Here is a 27,115-nt window from a genome sequence, read left to right as displayed (position 1 = left end):
AACAGTGATAAAATAGCTGCACCGCCAAAACTCACTGGAATTATTTGGATCCTGGTGAAATTCCAGATGTGATTCCAGCCTTAACACAGCCAGAACGTCTATTATCAAGTGTTATACCATTTGTCAAGATCATCAAATTCTGTGGAGTCTTCAGAAATATGGCTTCCGTGGACAGGAAGTGCTCTTTGCTATGTACATCTTTCAAGTTAGTGACACACTTCCATGAGCAATGGATAATACCGCAATTGTTGTCATCACAAAACATCTTGAGAATCTAAGCATCACACGTGAATTCTCTATAAGTCGGAAATAAGTTTACAATGCACTCAACTGGATAATTCAAAACAATCTTACTTGATCGGGATGTAACAATCAATTAAGAAGCAAACATCGCTGATGTACATTCAGTTGCTATTCCTGTGCAACAACCAGTGGAACAAAATCAGCCGCAATAACCTTCTAATGCTTATGTAATGGGTTCCTGAGACACTTGTAGAGGTAACTTCTTTATTACAATACAACACTCCATTCAGTCCTCATACTCTGTTACAGCCTAGGTACACAGCCTAGGTACACAGCCTAGATATACTACTCTGGCTATGCTCTGGGGTCCTCTGGCTACAACTACCCTAGGGGAGGCTATCTGACCCGACCGAGCCAAGGTGCGGGTCTGGACTCTGGCTTCCTCGGAGCTCGCCCTTACAAGGACGTAGAGCCGGGAGTTCCAGAGTCCCACCACTGGCCCTCACAGCATCCCGGCCCTTACAAGGACAAGCGGGACGAGGGGGTCCAGGGTCCTAAGATGGCTGGTCTTGGGTCTTGGGTCTTGAGCTACAACTGGCCCGATCGGCCAGGGAGCTGCCCTTTTATGCCTCGTCTCCAATGAGGAGTGGGGTTGTGTGCGCCCCCAGATATCCCACAGAGCACACACAGCCCCCCCCCCCCCCCCCCCCCGTTGGTGGCGCCAAGGGGCTTAACTGTCTGGGGTGCTTGGGATCCCAGCGCCTGGCATCTAGGGCTTATCTGTCTAGGGTCCCAGAGCCCCCAGCAGCCCCTCCCCTCTTATGTCACTACACTTACATGGCAATCAATGAAAGATCTAGAATTGTTCACACTGCAGGGCATAAGGCAAATTAAGATGTGTTTACATCTGTAATGTGAGCGTATGTGGGGTTTCGCCGCCCCAGCCCCTAAGCCAATCAGGCGCCACGAAGCATCGGGGGCAGGGTCTAAGGGCAGAGCCCGGGGGCGTTAAGGGAGGGGTATTATCTGGAAGGTTCTTAAGGGGTGTAGCGAAGGGCGGAGTCTGGGTGACGTGGGAAGGGGATATAAGGGGGAGCCGGAAGGGGCTCGGGGTCAGTTGGTGGGAGCTGGAAGCTGGGCCACGTCGGGAGTCTCCGCGGGCCATCGGCCACGTGGCGGCGCCGGTTGATGGGCTGTGTATAGTAGCAAATGGGGGTAGCCTGGGGATTTTGGGCCGCATGCTTGCCACGTTTCAAATTGGGGAGGTGTGTGTGACAGGACACATCCTTGTTTCCGCAGCCCTGGCTGTGCTGTGTTTATTGGGCATGGATTTTTTGCAAAGGATGCCTCTCAAGATCTCCATAGAGAGGGGCTGTTTGGAAATGCCTTCTGGGAAGTGCCTCAAATTCTTGGGGGACTCCGCCTAACTTCATGGCAGCAAACGCCGTGGTGCAGGATGTGGTTAGCCACACGGTGCGTGTTCTGCCAGCCACACAAATGCTCGTGCCGCTGCGCTTGGAAAAAAAACCTGCCTTTGAGAAACCCACTTGAAGGGATATTACTAACCCCTTCGAGCACTGAGCCACGGACACCCTCCTTGGTTGGGGCTTTAATGGTGGTGTCAGCAAATTGAGACCCATTCATGCAGATGGTCAATGCGTGGCACAAGTCCATTGTCATTCAAGAGGGAACTACGCTGGCGCATGCCATGGCAGCGTCAGGTTCGGACGTGGAGATGTGCATGGCAACGGGAGTGGGGGATGCACTGCCACTGTGTGACGAGGAGCCCGATTGTTTGCGGGGATTGTATGAGCAGAACCACGATCTGACACCCAAGCAGCAGTCGCGTCTCCATAAACTACTTTTGGAAATTAGGAATGTTTTCAGTTCGGGAAAATATGATATTGGTCGGACATCCCTGTTGCGGCATCACATAGACACGAAGGATGCACCCCCAATTTGTCTAAATTCCCATCGAATGAGCCCGCTGGAAAAATACTGCATTTGGCAAACTGTGGACGAAATGCTGGAACAGGAGATTGTCTCTGCCTCCAAAAGCCCATGGGGGGCTCCCATCGTGCTGGTTAAAAACACAATGGCTCCCTGCGATTTTGCATTGATTTTCGAAAACTTAATAAGATTTTGGTTGCGGATGCAAACCCACTTCCACGATTGACGATTCGTTGGACGCCCTGTCTGGCGCGAAATTTTTATTGATCCTCGATCTCTTATCAGGCTTTTGGCAACTGCTCCTAGACGAGGGGTCCAAGACGAAAACAGCCTTCTGAACACCGCAAGGGTTGTTCCATTTCAACATGCTCCCGATGGGACTCCACTCCACGCCGGTCACCTTCCAACATCTAATGGAGCTCATATTGTCCGGATTGCAGTGGGAATCGTGTTTGATATATCTAGATGATGTCATTGTTTTCAGTAAAAATTTTGACGAGCATTTGCAGCGATTGTGTGCCATATTTGGCCGAGTGCGGGACGCCAAATTAAAATTTAAGCCCCAAAAGTGCCACTTGCTGAAAACATCTGTTAAATATTTGGGTTATGTTGTTAGCGCATCATGAGTCGCCACTGATCCGGACAAAACGAGCTGTGTACGCATGTGGCCAGTTCCGAAAACAGTGTCAGAGGTACATAGCTTCATGGGTTTTGGATCGTACTACCACCGATTTGTCAAAAATTTCGCAACAATGGCAAAACTGCTGCATACCTTGACCGCTAAGGGTAAGAAGTTCCTTTGGGGCGAAGAGGAACAGCGTTTATTTGAGACACTTCGGGGTGTATTGGCGGACTCACCGCCGCTCGGATACCCAGATTTTTCCAAGATGTTTACCCTCGACACCGATGTCAGTGACACTGGCATAGGCGCCGTCTTGTTGCAAATGTTCGACGGTGTTGAGAAGGTTGTAGCATACGTCAGCCGTGTGTTGTCTCCGCAGAGCAACGATATTGCATAACACGCAGGGAGCTGCTGGCCATTGTGCACCTCATACAACTGTACTGGCCGTACTGACCACGCGGCACTGCAATACTCCTTGCGGGTTGACCAGCCCTCGGGCCAAATGGCCCGTTGGCTCGCAATCCTGCAAGGATATTCTTTTACGGTCCAGCATAGGAAGGGGACACGTCATGTCGACGCAGACGCTTTGTCACGATTGCCGCAGCCATCAGACTCCTGAAGGTGTGCAGAAGGCTCACTATAGGTGCAGTCCACCACTGCAGGCGGTTCCAGCGATGGCCGCCGCAGCTGATTCGGTACCAGCTGATAGTTTGTTCGCGCAGGGGAATGGCATATTGGGCCTTACGCTGGCCGATTGGAGGCGCCTACAAGTGGAGGATCCCTCCTTGACCAGGATGAGGCTTCGGGCTTCTCGCTTCAGAGTCGGTGGATCGCCCTTTCCTTCGGCTTGTCGACGGACTCCTCGTACAATGGGACGTCGAACTGCAGAAGTTCTGTATTGTCGTGCCCTTGTGTCTGCGGGGCAAGCTCATTCATGATACGCACGAAAAACGTATGCATTTGCGTGAAAAAAAACGCACTGACCTTAGTGCAAAGATTTGTATTGGCCAGGCATGCAAAACGACGTGCATCAATTCGTTCAATCTTGCCACGAGTGGTGGCGCGGTGGAAGGTGCCTGCGCAGCCATACCGGGTTCCAATACAATCCATTAAGGTCTCCCGTGTTAACGAGAGTGTTGCCCTAGATATTTTGGGTTCATTCCCCATCACCCGAGAGGCCACAAGAACTTGCTCGAAGGGGTCGAGTACCTCACCCGATAGCCTATGGCGTGGCCATTGGTGGACCAATCTGCGGGTTCAATCACCGAGGCTTTCCTGCAGGGATATGTCCTTGATTTAGGCACACCAGAACAACTGCTCACCGACCAGGGCAAGAATTTTCCTCCCGGTTGCTTAAAGAGGTGTGTGATTTGCTAGGAACGAGAAAGATTCGGATGTCCCCGTACCACCTGCAAACCGACGGGATGGTCGAACGCCTGCATAGGACACTAACGTATATGCTATGCCAACAGGTGAATGCAGTGCAGAACGATTGGGACCTGCACATTCCGGGTGCCCTAGCCGCTTACAGATTAGCCCCACATGCCTCGACAGGGTATTCACCATCTTATTTAATTTACAGACGAGAGCCCGAGACCCCTGCCCTGGTCAGGTTGGGCGTGTGTACACCGGGGAAGACGTCGGCCGTATCTGTCCCCATGCAGGTGACGTTAGACCGACTGAATGAGGCAAGAGAGGCCTCACTGGGTAACACGGCGCGACGACATGCAGCCAATGAATGCCTGCATGGCACACAGTCTCCGCGGGAGCCCTGGCATGTGGGGGACAAGGCCTGGCTGAACTGCCCCATGGTGCCAGTGGGCACATCACCAAAGCTCCATCGGCCCTGGCAGGGTCCCGTCGAGATTGTGGAAACTCGTCGGGACCAGAGTGTACGTATTCGCTTTGGCCGGCGCCAATGGCACGTTCACCTGTCGCGCCTTAAGAAATTTGTTCCTCCGTATGATACGTCATCCCCCATCCCGAAGCGGCCTATATTGGATGTGTCCAACGAACCTGTGGTATGGTCGCATGTGGACGCGCCTCAGCGGTCTGTCCCCCATGTGCCTGCAGGACCACCACTATTAGCACGGGATGAGCTGACTGGCAGGCTCTTGGAACGGGAGCCGGTTGGCCAACCGCAACCTCGGGATGCACCCTGGGAGACACGGAAGCGGGGTGCCAGCTCACCAGTGAATGGCCACCGTCACGAGGGAAAAGTCGCAACAAGGACGAGATGCAGCTCCTTGTCAAGTATTGAGCGTTCCCCTTCCTTGCCGCAAGTTGATTCATTCAGGGGTGACGGACCGGCAGCTGGAACCCGCTCCCGAGGAACAACGGCCTTCCGTTGAAAGCACTGCGGGAGCATTCCACTACACATACACCTGTTATTGTGGCACATCATTGTTACCCGGGCCACTGATTGCGTTACACTGTCAAAAGGTTGTTGTTGTTTAACCCGTGCCACTAATCGCGCAGTGTGTTGGTTGTGTTTTAGCTTTTTCATCAGGGGGGGGGGGGTGTAGTGGAATTACGCGCGCGGTAGGGGGGTGCAAGCAGTGCGCAGGCATGTGAGAGTTAGACAGTGAGGTTGCATCGGGGCGACCAGGTGCGGTGAGAGGGAGCAACGGAAAAGGAGACGGCTCATTAAGATGCATAGCAGTGATTGGCTGGCTGCAAATGCAGGCGCGGAACAGACGCCAGGCAGACGGGAGATTGAGACGATAACGACGGAAGCCACGGGCGTGAGGCGACGGTAGGTTGCCTGCTTAATTAATGACGATTTAATGAGGAGGGGGTTATATACGGGAGCGTGAGAGAAAGAGTGGAGTTGGTCGCAGTGAAGACAAGAGGGAAGACAAGAGAAGCTAGCAGAGAGATAGCTAGCAATAGAAAAGCTAGGAGAGCGTTTAGTTAACAGTAGAGAAGCTAGCAGAGCATATAGTTAGCAGTAGAGAAGCTAGCAGAAGTTTTCGTGAGATGCTAGTAGTGGAGAAGCTATCCGAGTGTATAGTAATAGGCTAGCAGTGGAGAGGCTAGAGGAGTGTACGGTGGGAAGCTATCAGAGTGTGTAGTGGTAGGACAGCAGCAGAGAGAGAAAAGTGAGAGGAGCGTGCCAGGCAGGCTAGCAGTGGAGAGACTAGGAGAGTGAGAGAGAGAACAGGCTAGCAGTGGAGAGACCAGGAGAGTGAGAGAACAGGTAAGCCGTGGAGAGTCTGAGAGAGAGGGGGAGCGGAGCGAGCGAAGCAGGCGAGCAGCGCAAGCGGGAAAAAGACGACAGAGTTACAGGGTGTCGAACGCGAGGAGATCTGTTAAATGAAAGTAACACAGGAGAAAAAGAAGTTGTCCGCAGAAATAAAAACACTACAGATATAAGCACTGCTCAACGCGAGCTGTAAGTGCTCTGCTACTTGCCATTGTCTTTGCACCGTTCATCTTTTGGCGTTGTTCTCTGGTCTGACACTGGTGCAGAGACAAGGCCGTTAAGGCTGCCGTCTCTGGTGTAGACCAATCGGTTCTAAGCCAAATGCTTGTATTACCGGATTACCCGAAGAAAAATCAATGCAGTGACCACCACGGGGAGAGACTCCAAATATACAGCAGGCATCGTCAGGGTCCGGGATCGGACCCACGCCCTCCTGCATACCAGGTGAGGTAATTAACATCCACGGGGAGAGATAGATATAGACTCCAAATATACAACAGGCACCGTCAGGGTCCGGGATCGAACCCACTGCCTAATAAAAACCACGCGAGGGAGAAACATATCCAGGGAGAGAGATAGACGCAGACTCCAAATATACAGCAGCCTTGACCTGGAAGCACTTACTCTGAGTCAGTTCCATCATCACGCACGAGTCTTCCCCTGCTGCACATGTGGTAAGTTTTTCAGGAATCTCCAAACCAGCACTTCCAGTGTAGCATAACAGTCCTGCAAAATTGTACAAAGATGCATATTAGTATTTAAACTCAACCATTTTTTTTAACAGGTGTAAGGCCCCACTGAGCTGTTGTGCAGTAGCTCTTTTTCAGAAGCGACCTGGCCATCACAGATGATAGCAACTCAACGAAGTGACTGATATGACCACGTGGAAATTTAGGGCAGCCAAATACTCTACATCTGTTCTTTGGTTCTTTCGGTAAAGTCACGTATAAAGAAAAAATGATAAATTAAATAATAGCATACGACGTTTCGATTGCAACACAAGCAATCATCATCAGGTATAATGAAATAGCGATATAAAATCTAACCAGAAAAAATTATAGACAGACATATAAGCAGACAGATATCACCAAGATACAGCGGGCAACACAGGTACAGAGAGGGGTGATCGTCTCTGTGGGGTGGCCTTAAATAGACAGAAGGGGGTGGAGGCAGCGAGAGGGAGGGGTTAGAGACAAAATTTACATGTCAATGAGTACAACAAAAAGGAGTGAGCAGGCTTAGGGGGAGAAAGAAACGTCGTATGCTATTATTTAATTTTTTATTTTTTCTTTATACGTGACTTTACCGAAAGAACCAAAGAATAATTCCTGCAGTCACGAAAGCTCCAAAGTTAAGATTGAACCACTTCTACGGGAAAGTTCCAAGTTTACCTTTTTTCTCTCTCTCTGGGTTTTTATTCTCTCTCTCTGCCTGTTTATTTAGTGTAATTTTTTCTGTCTACACTCGTTTTTTGTCGTTCTTAGGTTCTGCTCTGTCTGTGTGTCTCCGTTCCTCTTGTTTTTATGTTTTGTCTTTCTTTGAAATTTTCACACTTAAATTCTAACTTAGCAATCTTTGAAATACGTAATCGACCAGGCTATGCGTTAATTGTGTGTTGACCGACTCTCTGTGTCGTTTTACATAACATTTCGATACTTTGCTAGGTTATTTAATTTTAGTGTGTTTCTTTCTCCCCCTAAGCCTGCTCACTCCTTTTTGTTGTACTCATTGACATGTAAATTTTGTCTCTAACCCCTCCCTCTCGCTGCCTCCGCCCCCCTCTGTCTATTGAAGGCCACCCCACAGAGACGATCACCCCTCTCTGTACCTGTGTTGCCCGCTGTGTGTATCTTGGTGATATCTGTCTGCTTATATGTCTGTCTATAATTTTTTCTGGTTAGATTTTATGTCGCTATTTCATTATACCTGATGATGATTGCTTGTGTTGCAATCGAAACGTCGTATGCTATTATTTAATTTATTATTTTTTCTTTATACGTGACTTTACCGAAAGAACCAAATAATAATTCCTGCAGTCACGAAAGCTCCAAAGTTAACTCTACATCTGTGTTTTTAAATGTGAAGGGAAAAACCGGAGGACCCTGCTTAAAAATCCATGAGACCACGACTGGGGATAGAGAGATGCAAACTCCACATATAACAGCAGCATGCATCGTCAGGGTGCAAGTTCACGAATCTCATGCATACCAGGCGAGGTAGTTAACATCTTCACGGGAAGAGAGACATATGTAGCTGGAATGGGCTTAATGTAATGAATGGAGTTAATGATGACCATGGATTGGACCCATAACTGTAACTTAGTCCAACCGTTGCGTTGATCGGAGGTGTGGGGGGTAGTGTATAGTAGTACATTCTAGTTTATAGCAGTGTCTAGTGTAGTGGAAAGTATAGGTAATTGCGGTGTTCTTCAGGAACATTACTACCCCAACACAAGAGGACAGACTGTATACTAACTAAATGAATGCAAACGTATAGCTGAGGAGTGGAGTGAAAAACGTCACCTTCGACGCTCATAGCGAGCCAGATGACAGCCGCCAGAACATGAATCAGGGTAATGTTCATGCTGCTCCACCTGCAAAATACAAAAACACACACCACGGTCATGCTGGCAGCAGCGTCTTTTGGCTAACAATCGAGCAAAGATGGTGGTCACTGCATTATCGCGGCGCTTTCAGATTGTGCTGCTTATGCGGCCGTCTGGAATGCTCTTTCGTCTGATATTAGGAAGCTACTGGGAGCCATGCAACTTTTTAAATCATCACCATCATCTAAGTTGACAATCTTCTTTAGAATTTCTGCTCGTTGTGATTAGTTTGCTGTCCTTTTCCAGCACCTCTGATTAGCTACGTATGGTGTTAAATAAGTTAAACATACATATTCACACTACTATACACTACTCCACACTACACACCTATACCTACTATAATCACCCAGGAATGTCCTTACCTCTCGTGACGTCACTCAAAATCGACCAGCTCCCCTCATTAATATTCATGAGCAGGTGACGTCCTCCAAATGGACACCCCCCCCCCCCCCACCATTATTACCTATGAGCCAATAATGCCTGTGTGCATTGCTCGTGACGTCACTCCACGTCGACCAGCCCCCCTCATTAATAAACATGAGCAGGTGACGTCACTCCACATCGAACAGCCCCCCTCATTAATAACCATGAAGAGGACGTCCTCCAAATGGACACCCCACCTCCATTAATAATTAATAATTAGCGGCTGACGTCACTCCACATGGGGGGGGGGGGTGAGGCGCCTCCGCCCCCCTCGGCGTCAACTTACAACCCTAACTACAAAGGCAGAACCCTCACGTCACAGATCTCCGTAACGCTATTAAGACAAAGTAAAAAGGACGTCATGATGAACAAGGGATTATAACCTTAAAATGAAATAGATCTGTGTCACCGCGCCCTTACAAATTGCACACGCATTAAGGCAATGAATGTCACGTCGCGGTCTGCATTCCGCTTGGAAGTTTCAGATTTGCTGCAATACACCCGTCCTTGGACAGGCAAAAGGCTAATCTATATATATAAAATCGTGAATCTGTCTGTCTGTGTGTCTGTGTGTCTCCGGACCATACGCAGTTTCATTGGACGAAATGTCAGGGATTTGCGACACACGATTGGTCCGGCGGTTGCCCCTGCATTGCGACACACGATTGGTCCGGCGGTTGCCCCTGCATTGCGACACACGATTGGTCCGGCGGTTGCCCCTGGCAACGGCTAGCGACGCAGTCGCCATTTTTAATTCCCGTTAAAAATAGGCGCACACATTAACACGCGACTCTGAGGTAAATTCATCACAGTTTCACGTCCTCTTCACTCCCCTCCCACCCCAATGTGTTCTATTACTATTATAGGCTACGTACATAATAAAATAATAGCGATTAGACACTATTATTATAGCGCGGGGGGGGGGGGGGGAAACCACCCGTACCCTGCCTCTGCCGGGTGGGCTATTTAGACGAGGCCGGAGGCTCTGCACGCTACTAGGCCTCGACACCCACCACGCCACTCTGAGGTAAATTCATCAAAGTTTCACGTACTCTTCACTCCCCCCCCCAACACAATGTGTGCAAATCATATTACTTTTAAACCCAACGCGCCAAGAATCTATTTTTTAAATGGTCACTGTACAAATAGTCATTACGCTGGGTGAGCGTACTGACAGTCTATAATGTATACTGTAGCCTGCTTATTAATTTGCCTGAGTCTACTGGCAGTCTATTATGTAGACTGTAGCCTGCTTATTAAGCTCCGTGAGCGTACTGCCACTCTATCATGTACACTCTAGCCTGCTTATGAAGCTGAGTGGGTGTACTGGCAGTCTATAATGTACACTGTAGCCTGGTTATTATAATCGATGCTTTAAATGTTCTTTGTACAAATAGTCATTAAGCTGGTTTAGCGTACTGCCCGTCTATTATGTAGACTGCAGCCTGCTTATTCAGCTGGCTGCGTGTACTGCCAGTCTATAATGTACACTGTAGCCTGGTTATGAAGTAAAGTTAGTCAATTTGTAACACGTACGCCGATTCCCACTCACGGCCACCACCGGTGACGATTATTTCAACCCGACCTGGGCCTCCCCTAGGTAGACTCAGCCTCAAACGCGTAACTGGTGTCGTGTGTGACCATCGTCACTGGGGAGACAAAGGCGGCCGGGCGTCGTGGATCTAAGTCCCGGCCGAAGCCGGCCCATGTGTATGTGTGTATGTGTTTATGTGTATGTCTGTGTGTCTGTATGTATGTGTGTGTATGTGTTTGTGTGTATGTATGTGTGTGTGTATGTATGTGTGTTTTTGTGTATGTGTTTATGTGTATGTCTGTGTGTCTGTATGTATGTGTGTATGTACGTGTGTGTATGTGTTTGTGTGTATGTATGTGTGTGTATGTATGTGTGTTATGTGTGTGTCTGTGTGTCTGCATGTATGTGTGTGTATGTGTTTGTATGTGTTTGTGTCTTTACGCTCGCATTACACAAATGTGTTGCAGGTCTAAGGCGTTCCTCGCGCAGCATTGCCGCTGTATTATTTCAGTTGTTTACTGCCGTACGCACCCTGAAAGTCGTGTGTGTCTGCAGCAAGCGCGTGTATGTGTAGCTATGGACGCGCGCGCGTGTGTTGTGTAGGGGGAACGGTAGTGTAGTGGTTAGCGTGCTGTCTGTGTCTGTGTGTCTGTGTGTGTGTGTCTGTGTGTGTGTCTGTGTGTGTGCGTGTGTGGTGTGTGGGGAGCGGTAGTGTAGTGGTTAGCGTGCTGTCTGTGTGTGTGTGTGTCTGTCTGTGTGTGTCTGCGTGTCTGTGTGTGTGTCTGTGCGTGTGTGGTGTGTGAGGAGCGGTGGGTGTAGTGGTTAACGCTACGCTGCGCTACGAACCCGGCGAACCGAGTTCCATTCCCGCTCACGGACACCACCGGCGACGATTATTTGAACCTCCCCTAGGTCGACTCAGCCTCAAAACGAGTAACTGCTGTGGCGTATGAACATCGCCACTGGGGAGACAAAGGCGGCCTAGCGTCGTGGATCCAAGACCCGGGCGAAGCCGAGTAGTACATCTAGTACACTATACTATTCTACTCTACACTATACAATCCACCACTAACCGAAACACTACACTACTATAATACTATATAGTACACATACACTTCACAAATATACACTACACTACACACGACACCACCGTACTAAATTGAAAGCTCATGTCTGTACAACTGCTTTGTGTGTTTATTTTGTTTTCCTTCTGCAGCATCTCTTCATTCCGTGGTCTGTACAAGACTCAACCTACTCGCCTTTCCATAACTAAAAACTGAAACAAAAACCCATTCTCTTAACTTTTCATTTATTTTAGTTACTTCCACTTGTACCTTCGACTTAACCTTTCTCATGCCATTCGCTGCGCTCGGTTTTAAAATTACTTTGCTCAGTCTATTGGTCTCTGTGTGATGAGTCTATGGGACTATTCGCGATGAGCTTGTGGGTCTCTGTCTGGTGAGTCTATGGGTTTTTTCTGTGATAAGTCGATGGGTCTATGTGACGAGTCAGTTTGTATTTGTGTGTGTATATATGTGTAGGGGACTGTATAAGAGAAGGTTCGAGAAGGGCGAGTTGAGATGGTTGAAAACACGTGGCCGTAAGGCACTGTCACACGTGTGATAATTAAGTGGGGGGGGGGGGGCTCACTGTCGGATGGGGGTGCGGTCGAGTGGGTATGTAAAAGGGGGAGTGAGGTCCGCAGTCTCGGCGCTTGCTCGGGGACTAATCGACGATCGGTGGACGACATCGGGCCGACTATTCGAGATCAACATAGTGGAAACCACCGGGGCTGAAGATAGACATGATCAGTGTAGCAGTGGTTATGATCAAACTGTAAATACGTTTGGAGAAATAAAGCCTCAACTCCCCTGAAAATGGATGTCTGCAAGGAGCGTCTTTACATATACAGTGAGGGAAAAAAGTATTTGATCCCCTGCTGATTTTGTACGTTTGCCCACTGACAAAGAAATGATCAGTCTATAATTTTAATGGTAGGTTTATTTGAACAGTGAGAGACAGAATAACAACAAAAAAATCCAGAAAAACGCGTGTCAAAAATGTTATAAATTGATTTGCATTTTAATGAGGGAAATAAGTATTTGACCCCCTCTCAATCAGAAAGATTTCTGGCTCCCAGGTGTCTTTTATACAGGTAACGAGCTGAGATTAGGAGCAAACTTTTAAAGGGATTGCTCCTAATCTCAGCTTGTTACCTGTATAAAAGACACCTGTTTACAGAAGCAATCAATCAATCAGATTCCAAACTCTCCACCATGGCCAAGACCAAAGAGCTCTCAGGGACAAGATTGGAGACCTACATAAGGCTGGAATGGGCTACAAGACCATCGCCAAGCAGCTTGGTGAGAAGGTGACAACAGTTGGTGCGATTATTCGCAAATGGAAGAAACACAAAAGAACTGTCAATCTCCCTCGGCCTGGGGCTCCATGCAGGATCTCACCTCGTGGAGTTGCAATGATCATGAGAACGGTGAGGAATCAGCCCAGAACTACATGGGAGGATCTTGTCAATGATCTCAAGGCAGCTGGGACCATAGTCACCAAGAAAACAGTTGGTAACACACTACGCCGTGAATGACTGAAATCCTGCAGCGCCCGCAAGGCCCCCCTGCTCAAGAAAGCAGATATACATGCCCGTCTAAAGTTTGCCAATGAACATCTGAATGATTCAGAGGACAACTGGGTGAAAGTGTTGTGGTCAGATGAGACCAAAATGGAGCTTCTTGGCATCAACTCAACTCGCCGTGTTTGGAGGAGGAGGAATGCTGCCTATGACCCCAAGAACACCATCCCCACCGTCAAACATGGAGGTGGAAACATTATGCTTTGGGGGTGTTTTTCTGCTCAGGGGACAGGACAACTTCACCGCATCAAAGGGACGATGGACGGGGCCATGTACCGTCAAATCTTGGCTCAGAACTTCCTTCCCTCAGTCAGGGCATTGGAAATGGGTCGTGGATGGGTATTCCAGCATGACAATGAACCAAAACACACGGCCAAGACAACAAAGGAGTGGCTCAAGAAGAAGCACATTAAGGTCCTGGAGTGGCCTAACCAGTCTCCAGACCTTAATCTCATCGAAAATCTGTGGAGGGAGCTGAAGGTTCGAGTTGCCAAACGTCAGCCTCGAAACCTTAATGACTTGGAGAAGATTTGCAAAGAGAAGTGGGACAAAATCCCTCTTGAGATGTGTGCAAACCTGGTGGCCAACTACAAGAAACGTCTGACCTCTGTGATTGCCAACAAGGGTTTTGCCACCAAGTACTAAGTCACGTTTTGCAGAGGGGTCAAATACTTATTTCCCTCATTAAAATGCAAATCAAGGTATAAAATATTTGACATGCGTTTTTCTGGAATTTGTTGTTGTTATTCTGTCTCTCACTGTTCAAATAAACCTACCATTAAAATTATAGACTGATCATTTCTTTGTCAGTGGGCAAACGTACAAAATCAGCAGGGGATCAAATACTTTTTTCCCTCATTGTATGTAACGACTTGGACGATGAAGTAGTAAGAGCCAATTTTTTTTGGACACTGACACATAACAGGACCCTAGGCTTCGTGCTCGTCTTCCAGCTTGTATCTTCCTTCAAACGTCTCCACTCCTTGTGCTAATCCCCTTATAGATTCCTCAGTCCCCTTTCTCAAACCTTCTTGTCCTTGTTTTTTTTACCTTTAACCAATCTCTGTTCTTCCCCTCTAACGGAGTCTGTTTTTCAATTTCTCATTCAAACCTTATACAGTGATACCTCGGTTCACGAACGCTTCTGTTCACGAACAACTCGGTTCACGAACAGAAAAGTTCATAAAAATATGCTCCGGTTCACGAACTCCGCTTCGGTTCACGAACAGGAGCCGCGGCCATTTTAATGCTATTTCCAGGCTGTCACATGGTCGTGACTTCCTGTAGGAAGATCGTGGAGAGAAGAAGAGACACAGAAAGAAGTACTGTGAGTACTGTGAAGACACTTTCAGTGACTTTTTGCTTTTTGGTGTGCTTTTTAGCACATACAGTACTGTAATACTGTACTGTACAATACTGTACTTACTGTATTGTACAGTTCACCCGTTTGAGTGCTTACTGAAGTACTCTCAAGCAAGGTTAGTGTTCTCTCTTTATACATTACTATACTGTACAGTACTAATGTGTATTGTAATTTGTTTCATATTTTTGAGCTTCAAAAACCAAAAAAAAAGGTCAGAACGGATTAACCGGATTTACATTGAACCCTATGGGAAAATGTGCCTCGGTTCACGACAAATTCGGTTCGCGACCAGAGTCAGTTCACGAATTAAGTTCGTGAACCGAGGTATCACTGTACCTCCAATTCCTTTAAGATTCTGTCCCGACCAATCAACGTAGAGGCCTTTTTCTGCCAATCGGAGAACGCTGTTTACTTTCAAATTGCCTTTCGGCTGCATATTGGCTTGGGGTAATTTTTCGGTCATTACATCTGTATGCATGATGAACTTCTTTCACACTTTCGAAGCCAACCTTTACATCTCCGCTCTAATGTGTAACCAAAGCCTACTCTAGAGTCCAATATTGGCACACACACAATATAAAAAACGATCGTTTGATCGACTTTCCATCACATCCACAGCGGACCAACCGTCGCAAGCCACCGGTGATCCGGGGACCCAACATGTTGAGAACCACTGGTCTAGCACAATAAGGAAATGGTTTGTTTTCTTTCCCAACCGGCGGCCTAAAAAAAAGACAAGCACCACAGTAGTTCGAAGGTAAGAGGATTGTGTTGACAGAAGTATAAGAAAAATTAGGTAAAAAAACAAGTTTTCCAATGCACACACTTATTGGCCCACAAAAATAGAAAATAAATTATTTTGACCCCAGAATGAATCCTTTTTGATGTGCTGAATAAAAGTGGGTAGTTTCATTTCGATACGTTTCATTTTCTTTACGCAAGCCACCAACTTTTAAATCAGTACAACAAATCTGATTGGCTCTGTGGCTCAGGATTATTTATTTTCTACTTATGAATGCAAATAAATGGTGTGCATTGAAAAAAGTTATTCTTATCGAACTTATTTGAATGTTAATCTTGTAAAAATTATTTGTATAGGTACATATTCAAACATCTAATATATTTTAAATAGTGAATAAAAAAAAGTCAATGATGGGGAGGTGACGGTGTAGTAAAGCCGAACTTGGTTTAGCTTATCATGGGTTGAACACGGAGGCACGTTTTTCAACAACAAGAAAATGCAGCCCCTTGATTTTTTTTGCTTTAGCTTGCCGTTTTAAAAAACATCACCCCCTCCCAAATATAAATAAATATTAAAACAGTCCACGATTGCATAGTCCTTCACAAAGGGATCGCCTTTCAAAAAGATTGCTTCAAGTCACGGTGATACTTTCAGGTTTTAAGATTTAAACGAGAGATAACTTTTGCTTTGTTTAAAAAAGTTAATTCGCCGCTTCTGCAGGGCAGCTGTAAGATGTCAAATATGCGGAAAAGTACACCGATGATATATGTGTGTGCGTGCATGTGTGTATGTGTTCGTGTGTGTGTGTGTGTCTGTGCGTGCATGCGTGTATGTGTGCGTCGCTCAGACCCCCCTCCGCCTCGCAGTATTGGAAGGATGCCCTGGTGGTCCCCCTCTTTAAGAAGGGGGACCGCACAGTCTGTAACAACTACAGGGGCATCTCACTCCTCAGTGTGCAGGGAACAGGTGGCAGTAGGAGACTGTATAGCTGAGATGTGGACTCGAGTCATGTGACTTGGACTCGAGTCAGACTCGAGTCATGAATTTGATGACTTCAGACTCGACTTGGACTTGCATAACAATGACTTTGTCCCACCTCTGAGGTGTGGACTCGAGTCATGTGACTTGGACTCGAGTCAGACTCGAGTCATGAATTTGATGACTTCAGACTCGACTTGGACTTGCATAACAATGACTTTGTCCCACCTCTGCTGTATAGAGAATCATTAAATCCATACACATACACGTTGAGATGATTGGAAACAGGCAGCCTAGGGAGGACAGTGAAATGTACAAGTTGAGATAATTAAAGACAAGTGGCACAGTTAGAGTAGAGGGCACTGTCCAGATATTGTAAGACCTGAACGGCTCCAACTCCGCACCATATTCGGGCGTCGATTTCCGTGATTTCAGGAATTGGGAACAACGGTGGATGCAGGTCGATCTGCCACTTCTATCATTTGTGATAGCTAGGTCGCTTCTGAAAAATAGGCTACATACCTCGTTGGGGGCTTACCTGGCAACATAAGAAACAGTCTACTTTAGGATGACCGGAGGTCGGGTGATGATGGTTTATGCTCCTTTACGAGGGGCTCAGGGCGTGTTCAGATATTGTATTGTTAGCCATGGCCAGGAATCGTGCTGAGGTTTGTTTTATTTTCATTTTATCAGGTGTAAGACACCACTGACCTATGCAGCTCTTTTTTCATAAATGACCTTGCCACAACAAATTATAGCAGGTCAACGAATTGGCTGATATCATCATCACATTGTTAATGTATAGCCAAGTACTCTAAGTGCTTGATGTTGATTTTAATTGTGAAGGGATAAAATGGGAGGACCCGGAGAAAAATCCACGCAGGGCCCACCATTGGGAGAGAGAGAGAGACACCCACGACCTCTTGCATACCAGGCGAGGTAATTAACACCTCCATGTGGCTAGAGAGAAAGAGACTTGAAATATATAACAACAGGCATCTTCAGGGTCTGGGATCGAACCCACGGCCTCGCGAATACCGAACTTTTTTCACACCGTAGGTAGCCAACCACTGCTAATCGGAAGTGTGGGGGGGGGAAGGACAGCAAAATAAATACAAGCAGTTTTAAAGAAATTATTTGTCAATCTATCCTTCAAAAGGAAGAGCAGTGTTCCAGATAGGCACACAGAACAGCATCTGAAAGCGCCGTGCCATGATGCGGAGACCACCGTCTTGTTCAACGGTTCACGGAAAGCTGCTCCTGCTCCTACTGGGAGGATGAGCGGAGTTTGCATGATGATGGGTTTATAGATCAGAGAGGGTCCTGTCGCATGAAATTTTCAACCCGAAAACTGGATAACAAAAAAATAAACCTCGAGTTCAACCACTTCAAGAGAGACCTTAAAATACGTTGAATGAAAGCAGCGTGACGAAACGTGGCAATGCAAATAAGAGATGCCATAAGCAGGTTTCTGCGTTCCTTAAATGACCATTCGAATTACATTTATGTTACGATATGCAAAAGATATCGCACAAAACCCGAAAACACTTACCTTAACGACCCAGGTGTGAATATCAACCTTCGACGTGAAGTGTATTGACAGTCCCCCTGCTGTGTATATGTAGGGATGTTAGATAGAGGGCCGTTATGCATGGCAGCCTATGGGAAAGAAACACAGTAGGCGGGGCTACGTGTGTGCACAGGGAGATGCCCTCTGCGACGTCCGAGCCAGACACCCTGGGGGGGGCTGGTTCGGCGTTACGATCCCCCGGGGCCCCGCCCCTCAAGGAGGGTCGGGTATAAAAGGGGTCGTTATATGGGCTTAGTCAGTTATGTTATAGTTAAGCTAAGAAGTCGGAAGACGTCGTAGCTAGAGCCCTGGACTCCCCCTGATCGCCGCCCTTATCAGGGCCCCACGGGATCAGGCCCGAGCCAGCGGCGTGGTCCCGTGAACCAGAGCCAGTGCTCTGGGACTCCGGGTACCGAAGCCCGATTACCAGTGTCGGGCCAGACAGCCTCCCCTAGCTCTTAGTGGAGGACTCAGGGGATAGGCTATGGATAGCTAGGGGTATTCCCTGAGTTATACGGGTGAGGGGGCCGCTACCCCCTCTAGTGCTGTCCTGTACTGGCAACTTGTTAAATAAATATACGTGTGCCTCAACTCCGTTGTCAAGCGTCCTCGACGGGTACTTCATCTGGCGTCAGAAGTGGTAAAAATGGAAACGCGCCATACAGCTCGGACCAGGGTACCACGAGAGGAGGACGCCGCGGAAATCGCCGAGCCCGAGACAGAGCAACAAGATGGGGTGCAGCCGGAGCCTGGCGCCTTCTCACCGGGACGTCAGCATGGAGAGGGGCCGCAGCCGGATGCACTACGACTGGCTCACGAACGGTTGGCGGAGCTACTTTATGCCGCTGCCGCCACACTGGAAGGCATTACGCGGTTGGGGGCCGGTGGTCCACCGCAGGGCGAGGAGAACCGGCGGCCGGAGCACTTTCCCGCCATTTCAGCGACTTCAAATTTTGAATTTCCCGCCATGGACGCCGCGGCTGTTCGGGGCGTGGCCAGCTTAGACATCGGCTCCGACATCGCCGTCGCCGGGGCTGCAGCGTCATCACAGCCGAAGGATGCGTCATCGCTGCCGCGACAGGCGATGCCATCGGCCAGTCGCGCCGAGGCACCGCCAAAAGGAGGTGAAAGCAACCTGCGGGAGTCCACATCGACCGCTGCGCTTCACCAAAGACTGCCCCCGCTGAAAGAATTCATCGGTGCGGAGGGTGACTGGGGGGGCTTCCGGCGACGCTTCCTCGCCCATCAGGAGATGGCGCGGTGGTCCGACGAGGAGGCCCTTTGCGCGCTACCGGCGCTCCTCGACGGGGACGCGCTCGCCGCACTCACGTCGGCGCCAAAGGAAAAGCGGGCTACACTACCAATGGCGCTACAGCTGCTGGCCGGGGTCTATGGACCTTCAGCCGAATGCCGTCAGCAGTTCTACGACCGCAGGCGGGGTGAAAAAGAGTCGCCTCTGGCTTTCCGGACAAGTCTTCTGGCGCTGGCAAAAACAGCCTTTCCCCGCATGGACGACGACGGCGTGGACGCAATGGTAGCGGAGAAGATCCTCCTCTTGGCGGACGACCTCGACATCGTCGTCATCGCACAAGGGGATGCAGAAATGACCTCCCTCCAGGCTGCGCGACTCCTCCACGCCAATCTTCTGCAGCAGCGGCGAAAGGCAAACAGGGCATCGGCTGGGCGTGCGGTGGCTGCAGCCACCCTTCCGTCAGAAGAACTTTATGCCGTCGACCATCGACGGCAACAGACGACGGGGGCGCGGCCGGGTCGAGACGGGGCGAGGCGGTTCGACCGTCCATCGTCTCCATCGGCGCTCCCGCGGTGCTTCAACTGCGGCATCCGGGGCCATGTCGCCTCGGGGTGCCGTTCTCCTCGACAGCGGGGGACGACGCCTCGACGGGACGCCGACCCTCCTCTTCCTCCTCCCAAGCTCCAGCACCATGATCCGGCGAGTCGCGGCACCTCACATGTTTGGCCAACGCACCCACCTGTCGCACACTCTCGCACCGTAACGAACGGGGGGCCGGTGGGGCGCTGCGATGGACCGGCGCGGATCACTGCGGGGACTCAAATCGAGCCCGAGCGGTGGTCCGTGTTGGCCCATCGCGTGGTGGCCGCGGCGTCGGGATCGTCGGCCGTGGTCGGTTACATTGATGGGGTGGAGGTACGCATCATAGTCGATACAGGGGCATCGGCGACAATTATTTCGGAACTAATTTACAATATCCTACCGGTGCAGAGCCGTCCTCTGCTACCGGTTAATGTCCCTTTCTATGCCGCTAACGGGGGCTCCCTCGGCATCGTGGGACAGATTCGAGCGCAAATTTCTATCGGGGACATCAAATTGTCGGGGCCGATTTTTGTCTCCTCCTCGCTGGCGGTTCCGTGCCTGCTGGGGACGGACTTCTTGGGCAGGATGCCAATTCGTATTTTGATCGACCAAGGATGCATTGAGCTTCCGTCGGGGCGACGTATGGCGTTCCTGCCTTCCCCTGTAGCGACTCGGACGGCGTTCGCGACGGTACCGGCGTTCGTCGTAAAAACAGTGCGTGTGCCGCCGGGGGCACAAATGCTGGTACCTCTTAAACTTCGTAGGCCCTTCGCTAAAGGTGTTGGGGATCAGGGTGTTGTGCTGGGGCCGTCTAGGGCCGGGGTTAATGGGCCTCATTTAATTCCGGCCCAGACCATCGTAAGGGGGGACGAGGATCCCTTCATCGCGGTCCTCAATGTCGGGTCGCAGACAGTAGTGGTTCCCCAAGGGACTGTGCTCGCTCACGCGACGCCGGTGCCCTGCGAGGAACCTGCCGTGAACCACATTGACACTGCTGCTCGGACGCACCCGCATTCGGACGGCGATGAAGGGTGGCTCGACGCGCTTTGTGCGGGATCGACGAACCTGTCCAATTTAGAGCGCCAACGGCTTAGATCGCTGCTAAAGGAATTTTCCGACGTTTTCAGTCGGAATAAATACGATTTGGGTTGTACTCACCTGCTGCGTCACCATATTGACACGGGTGACAGCGCGCCTATTCGCCAAAATCCTTTTCGGTTGAGTCCCGCCGAAAAGGAACATGTCAAATCGGCTGTAAATGACATGTTAGCCGCCGACATTATCTCTCCCTCTACCAGCCCTTGGGGAGCACCGATTGTCCTGGTTAAGAAACAGGATGGCTCGTTGCGGTTTTGCGTAGATTTCCGTCGCCTTAATAAGGTTTCGGTTGCCGACGCATACCCGCTCCCACGGATGGACGAATCGCTGGACGCCTTGGCGGGAGCGCGATTCTTCTCCACGCTAGATTTACTTTCGGGATTCTGGCAGCTTCCTCTGGACGATGACTCGAAACCTAAAACCGCTTTCCGTACACCGCACGGCCTGTTCCAATTCAACCGGTTGCCGATGGGCTTACACTCAGCGCCGGCAACCTTCCAGCGATTGATGGAATTGGTTTTGGCTGGATTGCAATGGGAATCGTGCCTGATTTATTTGGACGACGTGATTGTTTTTGGAAGAACCTTTGACGAACATCTCCAGAGGCTGCGGGCGGTTTTCCAAAGGATGCGGGCTGCTAATTTGAAATTTAAGCCCCAAAAATGCTATTTGTTTCGCGAGTCAGTGCGTTATTTGGGGCACATCGTGGGGCGCTCGGGTATTGCTACCGATCCCGCCAAAACGCAGTGTGTCAGCTCCTGGCCAATTCCGACCTCGGTGGGAGAGGTGAGGAGTTTTATTGGCTTCGCTTCATATTACCGACGGTTCGTCCCTAATTTTGCTACAATTGCTAAACCCCTACATGCTTTGACATCGAAAGGGGTTCGGTTCCACTGGGGTCGGGATGAGGAAGTAGCTTTCTGCTCCCTTCGGGATGCATTGGTGAGGGCTCCTCCTTTGATTTACCCCGATTTTTCAAGGCCATTTTTGCTCGACACCGACGCGAGCAACACAGGTATCGGAGGCGTGCTTTCCCAGGTGGTTGATGGCGTGGAACGGGTGGTTGCGTACGGCAGTCGGGTGTTGTCTCCAGCGGAGCAAAAATATTGTGTCACCCGTAGGGAACTGTTGGCAATTGTTTTCTTCATCCAACAGTACCGCCCATATCTGTACGGTCAGCATTTCACTGTCCGTACGGATCATGCGGCACTGCAGTACGCCCTGAAGGTTCAACAGCCATCGGGACAATTGTCCCGTTGGCTGGAGGTCCTCCAGGAATTCGATTTTGACACCACCTATCGTAAGGGCATTCGCCACACAAATGCGGACGCTCTGTCGCGCATGCCAACCACCTCCGAATGCGCATGCCTCCTGGGGTCGGGGCGTTGCAAGCCAGCTGGGGACATGACGGTTCCAGTCCTGGCGGCCGCCGCCGAGGTTGACACATCGCTCCCCGATGAGATCGGGAAACAGGGAAGGGATTCCCTGCTTGGGTTGCCTGTGATTGAGTGGGGACGCCTCCAGATGGAGGACGCCTCCCTCCTCGCGCTGCGTCGTCGCGCTAGAGAGAGGGGGTGTGGGACGGGTGATGCAGACATTTGGGAAATACACGCAGGCTTGCTCATGCATTGGGACGGTAAATCCCACCGTCACCGGCTGGTAGTTCCTGAGGGGTTACGGGGTAAGGTGGTGTGGGCTGCTCATGAGCGCCTCCTCCACCTGGGTACCCAAAAGACCCTCGCCTCGCTCCAGCTGGATTTTTTTTGGCCGGGCATGACACGGGATGTCACGGATCTGCTGGCAGCATGCCCCCGGTGTGCGCAACGCAAACCACCAGCTCGGGAGTCGAACCCGCCGTTGCAGTCCATCACAGTCTCCAGGGTGAACGAACTCGTGGCGTTGGATATCCTGGGGCCGTTTCCCGCCACCCCTAGGGGCAATAGATATTTGCTAACAGGGGTCGAATACTTCACACGCTGGCCTATGGCCTGGCCCCTGGCAAATCAGTCGGCAGCAGCCATCGTGGACGCCTTTGTCCAAGGCTACGTCATGGACAAAGGTGCTCCGGAGCGGCTGCTGACCGACCAGGGTAAAAATTTTTCCGGGAACCTCCTCAAACAAGTCTGTGATCTCCTAGGTACAAAAAAGATTCGTACCTCTCCCTATCACCCACAAACTGACGGGATGGTCGAGCGTCTGCATCGTACCATCACGTCTATGTTGTCGCACCTGGTTTCGGAGTCACAGACCAATTGGGACTTGCAAATTCAAGGGGTCCTGGCAGCATATCGATTGGCCCCCCATGCTGCCACGGGATTTTCACCCTTCTTTCTCATGTATGGCCGCGAACATGACCCACCTGTTCGGGCGCAGCTGCAGATCCCCGCGCCTCTAGGTAAGATAAAATTGGACGAGCACGTTAAATTTAACCTTCAAAAGCTAACTGAGGCGCGGGACGCTGCCATGCTCAATTCCCGCATGCGCCAAAAGGCGAACGAGCGCCTCAGACTCGCGCGCGCGCACGTGCTGCAGTGGAAGCCAGGGGACAGGGCATGGCTGCACTGTCCCCAGGTACCGCTTGCGACCTCCTCGAAACTGGTACGGCCATGGCGGGGCCCCGTCGAGGTGGTCGAGGTTTTGCGACCGCAGTGCGTTCGTATCAAGTGGGGGAGGCGCCGGTGGTTCGTTCACCCCTCTAGACTAAAACCCTTCGTTGCGGTGCGGGGCTCTGCTCCACACGCGCAGGGCCAAGCATGTGAGGGGTCGACCGACCCGGAGGGTCCGCCTCTGTTGATCTCGCCTGACGTCTTGCCGGTTGCCCCGCCCCCAGGTTCTCCCGGAATGACGGGCTCGCGCACGTCCCTCACGGGGGATGCCAAGGGTCCCGCCGCTCCAATTGCGGACTCGCCTCGGATGGGACCGCGGCCACCGAGTGGTCCGCCATCTGAGGTTGGCCCTTGTGACGGGCCTGCGGCAAGGACGCGCGCTAAGATGCGCAGACTCTTATAAAACACTGGAACGCGAAGAAGAACTGGAAACGAAACGAAAATGAGAAAATACTTTTTTTTATTTTTTTTGCCGTTTTCTTGTACACTTTCGTGTGCTATGGTTACTGGGCGCCGCGGTCGCGTGGCGCTCTTGGCGCGTTGTTGTATTATGGCTGTGGGTGTGTGTGTGTCTTGTGTGCGTGTTGTGTGTGCGCTGAGGGTTCCGGAAAATGTACATACCTTGCCTCTACGGATTTCGTATTTATTCGGGGGGGGGGCGCGTCGGTTTGTTCTCCCTTTAGGGGCATTGTTAGTATTGTTGTTCAAATCTCGTTCTGTTTAATGAAAAAATGGGGCACACGGGGGGGGGGGGTCAAGGGGTAAAGAATTCGTTGGTTAAATTGTTGCAGCCGGGACGGCTGCGAGCTATGTGGGGGGGAGTGATGTAGGGATGTTAGATAGAGGGCCGTTATGCATGGCAGCCTATGGGAAAGAAACACAGTAGGCGGGGCTACGTGTGTGCACAGGGAGATGCCCTCTGCGACGTCCGAGCCAGACACCCTGGGGGGGGCTGGTTCGGCGTTACGATCCCCCGGGGCCCCGCCCCTCAAGGAGGGTCGGGTATAAAAGGGGTCGTTATATGGGCTTAGTCAGTTATGTTATAGTTAAGCTAAGAAGTCGGAAGACGTCGTAGCTAGAGCCCTGGACTCCCCCTGATCGCCGCCCTTATCAGGGCCCCACGGGATCAGGCCCGAGCCAGCGGCGTGGTCCCGTGAACCAGAGCCAGTGCTCTGGGACTCCGGGTACCGAAGCCCGATTACCAGTGTCGGGCCAGACAGCCTCCCCTAGCTCTTAGTGGAGGACTCAGGGGATAGGCTATGGATAGCTAGGGGTATTCCCTGAGTTATACGGGTGAGGGGGCCGCTACCCCCTCTAGTGCTGTCCTGTACTGGCAACTTGTTAAATAAATATACGTGTGCCTCAACTCCGTTGTCAAGCGTCCTCGACGGGTACTTCATATATATAGAGGAGGTGATTTCGTGAGTCGATGGGGGTTCCTTCATAACTTTTCCAATGAACCCATTTTGCAATGTCTGTACATTTCACGTGTCTGTGTGATTCTGATAAGATAATGGCTGCCTGCATCTGGTTAAGTCTGGTCTAGGGTTTTTTTCCCACAAGTAGCTAAATATGCAGCACTGTCATTTACTACTCATCTTTTTAATTTATTTTATCAGGTATTAAGGCCCCACTGAGCTATGTAGCTCTTTTTCAGACGCGACCTGGCCATCGCAAATAATAGCTCAGTGAAGTGATGGCTTACTGTTACGTGGAAATTTATAGCAGCAGCCAAATCCTCTCCACACGTAATGTTGATTCTAAATGTGGAGGGGAAAAACTGTGTGGACCCGGAGAAAAATCCATTCAACTACTGGGGAAGAGACACACAAACTCCAAATATACAGCAGCAGGCATCAGGATTTGTATCGAACCCACGACCTCCTCCATACCAGGGGAGGGAGTTAACATCTCACCACAGCTGGCCGAAAGGCTATTGTGACTTATTTCTCACTGGCTCGAGACATCCTCGGTCCCTATAGAATGGATATGCTGCTTGCTTTTCTCACGCTGGCCAGGTCGTCTCTAAAGAAAATATATGGGCTACGCACAGTTTAACCAGCTAATAAGCAACCTGCCCAACGACTGTCGTGTACTCATTTGATAGAGGATGGGTCAGGGGGTAGACAACCTGTAGCTCCGGAGCTATATGCAGCTCTTTAAGGACCTCTTCGTGGCTCTCGTCACTATACTGTTAGACTCTCGATTATCTGGGCAAACGACGGGGAAGACGCGCACGGATAATTCAAAATTGTGGATCCAAAAATATATCAATTTTCCGCGGATCTCTATGCCAAAAAACACTAATACAGGAATAAATTATGTTTAAGCTAATGCAGTTGACTTTGTTAATGAACCAAAAAACGAAACTCTGCCCACTGTTGTAAATATATGGCAACTACTGTACTGTGGGGGAGGTGATTGACAATGCGTAACTGTTATTAGATGATTAATTTGATCTCCAGGGAAATCCCATGAGTTATTAATGGACGTCAGCATCCCTGGTGCACGGTTAATCTGCAAATCGGAAAAACCGCACGTGGCCAATTGAGAGTTGAACTGTAATTTCAAAGCAAAAACAACAACAAAAACCAAACCCCTTCTGATTGCTTTTGATGAATATTGAACGTTCTAATAAGCCCAATGGTGATTTGCAACGCGGCATTAGGAATCAATGTGGCGCGGTGTCGGGTGGTGGCGAGTTTAAAGGCAGATTTGTATTTACACGATCTCACCCTAAAAAACCTCTGATGGATATTTATAATATCATAATTTTTATCCTGAGTATCTGCTGCTGCTGTGTTATGTACAGAGCTATATAATTTGACTTCTTTTTTTATTGCAGCTCTCAGAAAATTGATGGGGTTTATTTCGTGTTAAACTTAAATATAAGAAAATTGCTTGTCGCGTTACTTTTTGGGTTGCTCACCACCACCGCCCCGGAGATGGCAGGTAGATTATTTTAAGGACACTGGCCAAGCATTTGATTCAACTGCTGCAGGGGAAAACTTAATCAAACCGGCAGCGTCGAGATTGCAAGTGCAGTCTGCTAATCCGTTGCATACTTTACTTGAAGGTCATTGATTAAGGGCATAGGGGCCGTCCATAAATTACGTCATGCACCTGGGGGGGGGGGGGGGTCAAACATTTGTGACGATGTGTGATGAGGAGGGGGTTTTAGAAATGTGACGTCACATCAAAATGCGCAAGTTTAAATAAATATAGACAACACGTTCTACTTAATTAAATAGATTTTTAAATACATATTTTCTCCTACAACATCAGAGTGTAGCGCCACATTAAATACGCACTACAATGACAATAGTTTAAAGCGATTTGAAGCATGTTTTATTTTAGGGGGGGGGGCAGAGCTTTGTGACGTCCTATTTGAGGGGGGCGGGGTCTGACTTTTTGTGACGCCATGTGACGAAGGGGGGGGGGTCAAAAATAGTCCGAAATCGCGTGACGTCATTTATGGACGGCCCCATAGTATCAGCTACACGACTCGTTGTTGTTGGAGGTTTGTAGACACCGGGATATTGCATGTCTTATGCTCACGAACACGGTCCAAGACATGTCGCTTCGTTTCCCCAATGTAACTGCTGCCACAGATACAGATTAGTTTATAGCTGCCGAGATATTGCATGTCAAGGACCTTGTCCTTCACAGATGGTATCAGATCATTAATTTTATGTACT

General features: G+C 49.8%; 1 protein-coding gene across 1 annotated transcript in view; it reads right to left on the bottom strand.

Annotated features, from left to right (window-relative positions):
* Positions 1-27,115, bottom strand: part of LOC133339061 (uncharacterized) — a 254,530-nt gene that overhangs the window by 33,486 nt on the left and 193,929 nt on the right. The window contains exons 3-4 of the mRNA XM_061547183.1: positions 8,543-8,613; positions 6,645-6,746 (exon numbers count right to left, since the gene is read on the bottom strand). Coding sequence (XP_061403167.1) covers positions 6,645-6,746; positions 8,543-8,603 — 163 coding nt within the window. The 5' untranslated portion in view covers positions 8,604-8,613. The remainder of the gene's footprint in view (positions 1-6,644; positions 6,747-8,542; positions 8,614-27,115) is intronic.

Source organism: Lethenteron reissneri, unplaced genomic scaffold, assembly GCF_015708825.2.
Source record: "Lethenteron reissneri isolate LAM-NWPU_2019-01 unplaced genomic scaffold, ASM1570882v1 scaffold_1640, whole genome shotgun sequence".
Classification (NCBI taxonomy): Eukaryota; Metazoa; Chordata; class Hyperoartia; order Petromyzontiformes; family Petromyzontidae; genus Lethenteron; species Lethenteron reissneri.
Note: the sequence above shows the minus strand (reverse complement) of the source record. Positions and strands in the feature narration are given on the sequence as shown.